General features: G+C 44.4%; 1 protein-coding gene across 2 annotated transcripts in view; it reads right to left on the bottom strand.

The window, feature by feature from the left end:
- Positions 1-10522, bottom strand: part of LOC109974858 (filamin-C-like) — a 69493-nt gene that overhangs the window by 11894 nt on the left and 47077 nt on the right. The window contains exons 28-40 of one of the 2 annotated variants that reach the window (XM_020625291.1): positions 9504-9693; positions 9384-9407; positions 8963-9210; positions 8124-8216; positions 7608-7707; positions 6788-6928; positions 6396-6524; positions 5565-5738; positions 5127-5288; positions 4270-4473; positions 3456-3608; positions 1488-1610; positions 1129-1362 (exon numbers count right to left, since the gene is read on the bottom strand). In XM_020625291.1, coding sequence (XP_020480947.1) covers positions 1129-1362; positions 1488-1610; positions 3456-3608; positions 4270-4473; positions 5127-5288; positions 5565-5738; positions 6396-6524; positions 6788-6928; positions 7608-7707; positions 8124-8216; positions 8963-9210; positions 9384-9407; positions 9504-9693 — 1975 coding nt within the window. The remainder of the gene's footprint in view (positions 1-1128; positions 1363-1487; positions 1611-3455; positions 3609-4269; positions 4474-5126; positions 5289-5564; positions 5739-6395; positions 6525-6787; positions 6929-7607; positions 7708-8123; positions 8217-8962; positions 9211-9383; positions 9408-9503; positions 9694-10522) is intronic. The other variant, XM_020625290.1, reaches the window with a different exon arrangement.

Here is a 10522-nt window from a genome sequence, read left to right as displayed (position 1 = left end):
TGAGCTTGTACAGGATATGCACCATGAAATCAGGAAAGGCTAATATCTCACTGCACATTTTATCAAACATCTCTGGTCTGATAAGTCTTTTTTTAGCCAACCTGAGCATTTAGAGAGTGGCACATTTCTTTTTGGATGTTAGTAGTTTAATGCATTATATAATCAGTCTCCTGATGCCACAGAGAGCCTCAAGTTTTTTTAAAATGTATTCTGCTCACAACTGCACCAGATCACTTTCATGCTTAAACAAAAAAGACAGAAGAACCCATCAGAATTTGAGACATTACATCTATACATGAAAATATATGCAAACATTTAATACCAAAACGTTTAAATAAATTGCACTGCATGCTACACCAAAGTCTGATGCATACACTATGAGTAGCAAAAAAATCAGAGTGGAAGCACTTTATTTGGACCCAGCTTTTTGCTGTTGTCCCCCATGAACAGGGTCAAGTCTAGGGTGGTTTTTGCAAAATGTCAGTTGGATCAAAGATAAAGTCAGAGTAAATAAAATTTGATGTGGAAACGGACACTGACACTAAAGGGGTGCCCGAGAACCAAATGTGTGCAGGTTCTGTTCCATGTTTGGCCCATTATCGGCCAGGTGCTAGGTGTCACTGTCTAAACTTATTAATTATTGCTGGCTTCCTGTGTCAGAAAATGAACAAAAAAAAAAAATATTTCCAGATAATCTCTTTGAGAACCAGCACACAGCAGAGGTGAAGCGCTGATGATCCTGATGTTGTTTATGCCATCAAAATGTCAGATGCCATGGTTTGTGGCTTCTTTAGAGAAAGCACAAATCAGATTATGACTGAACTGGTGCAAAGTGGAGAGACAAAGGAGACAAAATGCCAGACAATAAAAACACAGTGAGAGTGACATGTGAACGCAGGTTTCTGTCAATCAGACTACCGTCAAATCCAGTTATGACGTTCACATCCAAAATCTGGTTAAAAGTAACAGTGAGATTAGACTTCTCCAGATGTTTCCATCTGTACAGCACTGCACTCGGTACCAGACAATGTTCACTGTCTAATATTCAGACACGTGAACACAAAGCCTACTTCATTATTATGACTTAGGTCAAAAATCTCCACCCACACTCCTCCACACACACACCGCCCTGCAGTGCCGGTTGGTTGCTGCCGCACCCACCCAGACCCAGAAACTCTCCGAACACATCTCTGAAGGGGTCTCCTCCAACCTGTCTGCTCTCCTCCACGCGGACCTCCCTCTTTGTCTCTCCTCCTCGAGTTTTACTGATTTCCGTCCTCTCGGTGCGAGTGTAGGTGTGACTGCTGCGAGTGAATGTCCGGGTTAGGCGCTCCTGAGCTGAAACCATCTGAAACCAGTTCCCTACAAGCAGCAGGAGAGGCAGGGGGGATGACAGGAAGGAAACAGGGGACAAAAAGGAGGTGGTGAAGAGGAAGAAGCAGAGAGGACACAGAGGAGGAGGAGGAGACAGTGTCACTACAGCTCACCTGGTATTTTGAGGTTGAGGTCACAGGTGCTGCCCACAGTAGCGATGGAGGGAGCCTGACGTTTCCTGGTGATGCTCTCCTTTATCTGGCCCTCTCCAAACACCCTGACTGTGAACGGGCTTCCTGTTGGGACAGAAACACGACAGTGATGAAGGGAAATCGATTTACTTTTTACAATCCACTACCATAATTTCCGGACTATTGAGCGCACCTGAATATAAGCCGCACCCACTAAATTTAAAAAGAACAACTTTTTGTACATATATAGGCCGCACCTGTCTATAAGCTGCAGGTGTAGATGGAAAGATTTTTGGATTGAGTCAGTTCTTCACGCTGCCATCTCCAGCGTCTCACCATCGATTCATTGATGCCAAGCTTACGTGCAGCAGCTCTATTTCCTTCTTTCCAGATCGATCGCCTTTAACTTGAAAGCTGCATCATATTCATTTCTTCGTGTGTTTTCCATGATGAGGGTGTGTGCATGAAGCGCAAAATGACTGAGCTGAAGAATTTAGTGTGAGTGCATTTGATTTAATTCGAACAGTTTCATTGGTCCACTGTGACCTGTTCGGTAATTTCATTGGTCTGATGTGACGAGGCTAAAAGTATTGGCGGCATGAAGCTCGTTAGCCCGTAAAAATCCATAAATTAGCCGCATCATTGTTTAAGCTGCAGGGTTCAAAGCATGTGAAAAGTGTAGCGGCTTATAGTCCGGAAATTACGGTAATATAATAATAATTTTGAACTATGAGACAAGACAAAACCGAACAAAGTACATGATGGACTGCAGGCAAACTTCAGATATTGTGCTGAGGTGCACACCAACGTATACAGCGAATAAAAATATTATAAACAACACAATAAACTTTAATGTGTGTGCCTTTGTGTTAAGAGGTGTTTGAAGGTTTTGGCCAAATATAGTAAATCAATCAAATTTTATTTGTATAGTGCCAAATCACAACAAAAGTCATCTCAGGACACTCTACAAAGTCAGGTGTAGACTTTACTATTATCACTATTATTACAGAGGGAAAACCCAACAAATCCCCTTTGAGCAAACAAATGTTACTTATGTTATGTTAGTTATCTAATGAAGTAGATAATAGTAGCGTTTACCTTCCCCTTCCTTTTTGATCACTGAGATTTTTACTAGATTTAGATTACAGGTCATATTCTGTGCACAATTATGTTCTGGAAGTGTAAAATTAAGTAAAAATAAATAATAATGAAAATGATTGTGGGTATTTTCGCTATTTTCTGAGATCAGTTAGGTGACAAATACATCGATCAGCCATAACATTATGAGCACCAGCAGGTGAAGTGAATAACGCTATCTGTTACAGTGGTGCCTGTCAGTGTGGGGGTATATTAGGCAGCAAGTGAACATTCAGTCCTCAAAGTTGATGTGTTGGAAGCTGGAAAAATGGGCAAGTGTAAGGATCTGAGTGACGCCCACGGCTCACTGATGATGAGGTTGACCTACTGTAGATTAAACTTTTAACTTCCATTTGTACTTTTCAAAAGATTAAAATTTATTTCAATCTTTCTTAAAATGGTTGAAAATGAGAAACACTGTACATTGGTCTCTATGAAGAGAAAGAGTCAGGGGCTGTAGTGGTGATATCACACCTAGAGCGGTGAGGCTGTTGGATTTGTCTAAAGCATTCTCTCTAACTCGTCCTCACAACCACAGTTTTCACTCCATAAGTTTTTCACTGAATTGTAGACACATCTGTGCAGTAGAACTATGGAACCAAATGGATTCACAGAAGATGCACAGTGAGCTGCAGAGTGACATGAGTGCCAACTGACTGCCACATGGACTCCCATGTAAACAGTGTTAGGGAGGTGGTCATAATGTTATGGCTGATCGGTGTAAACCTGCTGCAAGTTTCAAGTGTCTTTAAGTGGAGTTTTTTGGAAATGAATGTCAGTCAGTAGCTGGCTGGACAGGGCAGGAGTGTGCACCTGGTACATGTTGGTCAGCAAACTTGATGTTGATGATGTAGTTTCCAGGTTCAGTTGGACAGTAGGTGACTTTACATGTCCCGTCCTCCACATCCTCACAGTTGATGTCCACTTTACTGGGACCCTCGATGGACAGGCCCAGACCTCCATAACCTGGGAGCAGAGAAGAAGAAATTCAAGTCTGCACAGAAACACCCTGTGCTCCAGTGGATGAAAAATGAAACATGATTTTTAATGACAACTTTATTTTATACTGAACCTCAAAAGTTGGAAACTGCAATTTGATGATAAAGTCATCATCCACTGATGAAGGCCCTGAGATGTGACTGAAATCTCTGGGAAAATTTCAGTAAGTGAACCTCATGCTACTAGCCCTTCTTATTTACTATAACTACATGATGAGTTGGTAAAACATTTGATTTGGATTTTTACAGAATACTGTAAAATCAACACAGATATGTAGTTGGATTTACAACCCTCTCATACTGGTCATGCAAAACACCTGGGTAGGTGGGGGCATTTAGCGTTATTGAAATATTTTGGCCATTTGCCGTTGTTACAACTGGAATAAATGCATATAAAGTATGTTATTACAAAAAGCATAAAATCTGTATAATAACTCTAGTTATTGTAATTTTAGGTGGATGCTTCTGTATATTTGAATGTTATAAAATCTAAATAAAAGAGACAAAACTTGCCAGTTTCCCTGCTGATGTTATCAGAAAAACTTCACCTTCACTTTTCAGAAACTGGAGTCTTCCTTGCATTAAACCATGAAACAAGCTGCTGATACAAATACAGGTGTAACTCTCACCTGCGTTCCTGGTGTCCACGATGAACTCAGCCACTTTGAAGGTGTGTCCCTCCACCAGCCCCTGGCCATAGACCTTCACCTTACTGGCGTCTCCAATCTCCGACTGACCCACCATGATCTTAAACGGGCTGTTGGTCACATGTTTCCCGCTCTTCTTCACGCTCACCACGTGTTCACCCACCTCCTTTGGCGTGAAGGAGATACCTGCAGGTAGGAAAAACAGAACGGGGAATGTGAACCAGAACTTGTTTAGTCCTCTTGTTTGTCTGGTAGATCAGTTTTACGAGTCTCAAGTCAAATCCACATCCTGCATTTTGCTTGTCAGCTCCTCCAAACATCTAAACAGTGTTACTGAGTACAATACTGGCTAATGTTACTGCTAGCCACTTATCAGACACACAACTATTGTTAGTCATAGCTGAGTGTTTATTGTAGAGTGTTTATTGTAGGCTAGCATGTCTTACGTGCATCTTGGATAATTACCAATTTGCAGTTTCAGAGCTGAATGCTTTACATATTGTTCTTCATTTTCTGGGGACCACAGCAGAGTCTCTGTGTCCAAATGTGATCATCCCGGGTACAGTATCATCGTTTGTCTCTTTTTTTATATCACGTCAGATATTTGAAAATTGTTATAATATCAGCACAAAACAATGAAAGAGGAATCTGGTGGAACCATTAAATCACTGGTTATTAATGAGGTTGTTTTTGTGCTTGAACAAAGTTTTGCACGAAGGACATCTCCTAAACAATGGAGCTGTCAGTTTCAAACTGAGCAGAAAGCAGCTTTGTCTCCATCCGGCGTGTGGCCTACCACAGAGATAAAGCCTGAGACATTTCAGACAGTGAAAACGGACCAATGTGTCGGTTGGGCAGCCTCTTCAGCAAACATGGCTCCTCCTTTCCAGAAGGCGCTCTGATGGTTGCCATCAAACTGCTCAGATCCGTCTCTGTGATCTTTAAAGAAACATCTGTCGCTGTGCCAACGTTGAGCTGTGATGTCCTCATAGAGTCGTCACCTAGAGTTCGATCACACAAAGTAGAGACTCCCTCAGTGGGTCAGGTTTTCACATAATGCCTTGATTCAATTACAAAAGGATAGCTCTGGTTTGTCATGAAAAACAAGACAAAAGGCAGTGTCAGATACAGCAGCACTGGTTACATGAAACTTGTAATTAAGATGAATCACCAAAATGTCTGAAGGGACACAAGAGCTGCAGCTGCACTAGCGAATCAGAGGCTCCGGCTCCAGACAAATGAACATTTGCTCAGACACATGCAGCGAACTTCAGTACCAGTGATCTTGGCGATGAAGGGGCTGCCGGGGATGTGCTTGTCATCAAACTTGACAATGATGTTGTAGTCTCCAGGTGCAGTGGGCAGGTAGGACACGGTGCACGTCCCATCCTTGTTGTCTTTACAGCTGATCTCTGCTTTAGATGGACCTTCAACAGCCAGAGACAGACCGCCTGCACACGGACAAAGAACACACACAGCTGCCGGCTTTTTATTCTGTTGGTGTTCTTTCTTTGCCATTCATTTCTTTACCTATTCTTACTAACTGCTTGTTTGATCCCATGTACTGTGAGGCACAATTATATTTATTATTTATTTACTAATAATATTTTGGACAACTTGCTTTTTGATTCCAAAACACTGCCAATAAATCTCTATGAGATGAAAGTGAATTGTGAAAGACTAATAATTCTGGGGCAGCACGGTGGCACAGTGGTTAGCGCCGTTGCCTCACAGCGAGAAGGTTCTGGGTTCGGGCCCCACCTGGGACCTTTCTGTGTGAAGTTTGCATGTTCTCCCCGTGCTTGTGTGGGTTCTCTCCGGGTACTCCGGCTTCCTCCCACTGACCAAAGACATGCAGCTTAGGTTGATTGGTGTCTCTAAATTGCCCATAGGAGTGAGTGAGTGTGAGTGTGAGTGTGTGTGTGTGGTTGTTCGTCTATGTGTTAGCCCTGCGATGGATTGGCGACCTGTTCAGGGTGTTGCCCGATTGGCAGCCGGGATTGGCTCCGGCCCCACCCGTGACCCCATTCAGGGACTAAGCGGTAGAAAATGAATGAATGAATAATAATTCTGTTATATAGGCTGTGACAGTGTTATAGCGTTGACACCTTCTCCGGCGTCTTTAGTGACAATGGTGAAGGTAGCCGGTTTGTTCACGGTGCCGTGGCTCAGACCAGGACCGTACGCTGTCACATGGCCACTGTTAATGGCATCCACATAGAACTGGAGTGGGCTTCCTGGAATAAAGAAGAAAATCTGCATGAGTGCAATGTTTCCCAAAGCCATTAGAGTGCAAATATCTCTAACTCAGTTTGCAGAATATGAAATGCTGGCATAGTTAGACAAGGTTAGAGCAGTGTCAGATCAAAGCCGCAGTAAAGCTGGTGATGCCCCACTGTTTCCTTCAAAAGGCGGTGAGTTTATCCATCATGCTGGAGAGGAGCATAGGAAGTAAACCAAACATAAAATAAATACATGTTAGGGATTTTGGGGGGGTTACCTGGGATGTGGCTGCCATCGTACTTGATGTCCATCTCGTGCAGACCTCGTTCACTCGGTGAGTACTTCACAGTAACCGTGCCGTCCTTGTTGTCAGTGATGTGAGGACAGGCGGTGCAATCAGATGGCATTCGCACCTCACCTGGAGAGCAAATCACTGTCTTAACTCATCATGGCTCCCACTGTGCTGTGGTCCTGCTGGCAACATTTGGTTTTTCAAGCCCTAAACATGTTATTTGTCCCTGTGTTTATGCAATATTTTAAATCCTAGGGTTAGGATTAGGGATCCAACCCTACAATGAACGCTGCTTACAGAGGAAGAAGCACTGGACATGCAGCTCAGGTTGACTGGTGACTCTAAATTGCCCATAGGAGCGAGTGTGGGTGTGTGTGGCTGTCTTTAAGTGTCAGCCCTGTGACAGACTGGAGACCTGTCCAGAGTGGACCCCACCTCTTGCCCAGTGTCAGCTGGGATTGGCTCCAGTCCCCCCCACAACCCTGTTCTTTATAAGCGGTGTAGATAATGGATGGATGGATGCAGTTAAGATAAAAAAGTGAAACTATGGCTTCAAATTTTCTGTTGTAGCACAAAATGTTAAGCATGTGAACAGCTGGCTTTTATTTGTGCCTAATTTAAAACCATGTGGAGAAAACAGCAATGGAAACAGTTTTTTAATGTGACGAGCTCCGTGCTCTCAGACCTGCTGCTGCGTTCAACCATGAGCACATATTAACAGGAGATATTCAACACGGCTGCTGACGCCAACAGTCAACGTTAGCTGCCAGAGATTAGCAGTGAGATAAACAAGGCCTGCTCTTACCTGTGATCTCTCCTTTCTGCACTGTGAAGGGAATAACCAGACTGAAGGGGCGGAGCGCGGGCTCCATCCCATTCACAGGGCTGATGGGTTCATCTGTGGCCTAAACCAGAGCAAGAGGGGAGGGGTGTTAGCATCGCCATAGTGGGAACTCTGGGAAATCAGGCCAAAACAGGAAGGAGGAGGAGGAAGCAGAGAAGGACTGCAGAGACCAGTCTGTGGCGAGCTAGACCAGTTTGTTCTGAGACTGAAACCAGTTCCACAAATGGTAACTGTTCAGTAAAGTCAGCTGGTGCATAAACATGTTTAATACAGTACACAGTCCTTCAAAAACAAAGAAAACAATGAATCATAAAATAAAAAGGATTACTAAATACAAAGCAGCAAATAAAGAAGCAGCAGATCAAACATGCAGCACCAAGCTGGGATGGTATCAACTTTCTGAAAAGCTCTGATACAACGGCAACTGCTGCATGAAGAGCAGGAGCTGCAGATAAACAACAGTATGAAGCCATGTACCCATTGGGGGGAGAAGCCCACATAGGGAGAGTAGGGCTGCTGTAACTGAAGCTTGTCACATGGCTCCTCTATTATTGGGACGGTGTCGCTTGCCTGACAGGGAACAAGGTACAACCTTTAGGGAACACACAAAAACACACACAGCTCCATGCACAAACCAACACTACAGTCTGTTGTTTGTCTGTTGTTTGCAAGGAGAAACCGCAGCCTGTGACTCTCAGCGCTGAATGTACCACTGACGGAGAACAGTTCCATAAGAACGCCCTCTGGGGGAGACGGTAACGTCATCAGACTACACGGGAACCCCTCAACACCCTCAGGATGTTAAGTGGCGCACCACAGCCCTCATAGTTACACATTCATGTGAATGTTAATGATGAGTTTAATGTTATATTAAATACCTTAATCATATCATTAATGGTGATTACATGAACTTTAGCATTTTAAGCTAAGAAAATAAGGAATTCAGTTTCCTTTGTTGTCAGGGCTAAAGTAAGCACTGACCAAAGGTGTACATGATAGTGATGCTATGTTAACTGTCTAGTTATAGCAGACACACACAGCTACACAACATCTACTGTTAGAGAGAAGCTGCACTTCTGTTATTTTAACATGCGATCCAGTGGCTCCCAACCCGCTGGACTGTGACCTTATTATCATCATCGTCATGCGAATGCCTTGGGTTATATGCTGGGCCACTAAAGACTGAGTGTGTTTTCCCTGTTTTATGGAACTTTAGTCAGCTGAATAAATCAAATGAGCCTGATGACAGAAGGAGACTGGAAACCACGGCCCAAACACACCAGCTCCTGTGAGTCCCTGCAGCACATGTTACTCACCACCACGTGGAATGGGCTGTCGGGAATGTGCTCCCCTCCAAACCGGATGGTGATGATGTATTTCCCGGGCTCCGGAGCCGTGTAGTAAATATCAAAGGTTCCATCAGTGTTCTCCACCACGTCCACATCCAGCTCCGCCCCATCAGGAGTCGACACCTTACAAGTGACTTTACCTTTCCCAGCAGCCTTTGCATCAACTGTGATCACCGTCTCCTCTCCAATCTGGATGGTTGGGCCAATGCCTGATCCTGCCAAGATGGAGGACGGAACAGGACATGTCTCTACTACTGACTGCCAGAGTGAAAATGTGTCACTGAAGTGATTCATATTAAAAAAGCACATGTAATCAGATGTTTACTGTAACAGGCTGATTTGTTAGGGATTTTGGAGGTAGAGAGTAAAGAGTGTCAAGTTTACTCACCCAGGCCGTGTCCTCCGATTGACACTGTAGGACAGCAATAACAACAGGGTCAGTTACCTGGGACATATTCAGGTGATGAAATCTGACTGGCTGACAGAGCTGGGGTGGGCGGAGCTCTACCTGTGACCAGACACTTGCTGGCATCTCCGGTGGGGAGGGCGTGGATACGGTACGGCGAGTAGGGGATCTCGTCTCCTCCGTATTTGATGGTGATGGTGTAACGTCCTGTCATGTCAGGGACATAGGACACAGTGTATGTCCCATCTCTGTTGTCTCGGATGTTTGCCTTCTTCGGTTTCCCCTCCGGATCCTGGAGACATACCCACAGGATGTTCTCGGTGTACTGGGTTTGTGCATTGATATAAAAACTACTGTGAGGTGAAGTACTGGCCCTCAGTGGTCTCCTACCATCTGCCATTTTAAGGCTCATGAGTTCTTATGATGCTCATGTTTATCCTCTTATCACTATTTAAGTCTGGACACCAGCACTCAGAAGGACTTTCATAATGGACCTGGACACAAGCATCACACCCACAGAAGGACCATGTTGCTCTGTAGCTGCTGGAAGTGCACATCAGAACTAATTGATATGTCAGTGCATGTTGAGCTGCCTCCTGTGCTAAAACAATACATTTATGCATGTTTAACTATTACACTGTGACATGGGTTTGTGTAGGCTAACAGAGGTATCTGGCTTTTTGTACATAGCCTAGTAATGTGTGTTGCACCCACTGCAGCATTCGCACCGTTCATTCGACTGCACTGAGGGATCATCTAAAAAAAAAACAAATGACCATTTGGTTTGGACATTAGGGTGCATGGTGTGGCATGCAGGATGCTCTGCTTGGGGCCCACAGCATCAAGCACTGAAACCTGACAACCTCTGGCTTCAACTGGAGACTGGACTCGACAGCTGCTGCTGGTTTGAGACCACTGGTGTTCACAGTACTCACATGTATTGTCATCACACAGGAGCTAAGTCTATTCACTGCAGCAGAGGAGGGGAGCAGGGATGGACGGAGGCAGCTTCACGAAGCACTCTGGTTAGTGGAGAACTGAAAAGCCACATCACTAGACAAACTGGATGGAGGTCAGTCCACAGAGAGACTACAGGGGGGAGGGGGTGGGGGCTGGGGAGG

Source organism: Monopterus albus, unplaced genomic scaffold (genome assembly GCF_001952655.1).
Source record: "Monopterus albus unplaced genomic scaffold, M_albus_1.0 scaffold351.1, whole genome shotgun sequence".
Classification (NCBI taxonomy): domain Eukaryota; kingdom Metazoa; phylum Chordata; class Actinopteri; order Synbranchiformes; family Synbranchidae; genus Monopterus; species Monopterus albus.
Note: the sequence above shows the minus strand (reverse complement) of the source record. Positions and strands in the feature narration are given on the sequence as shown.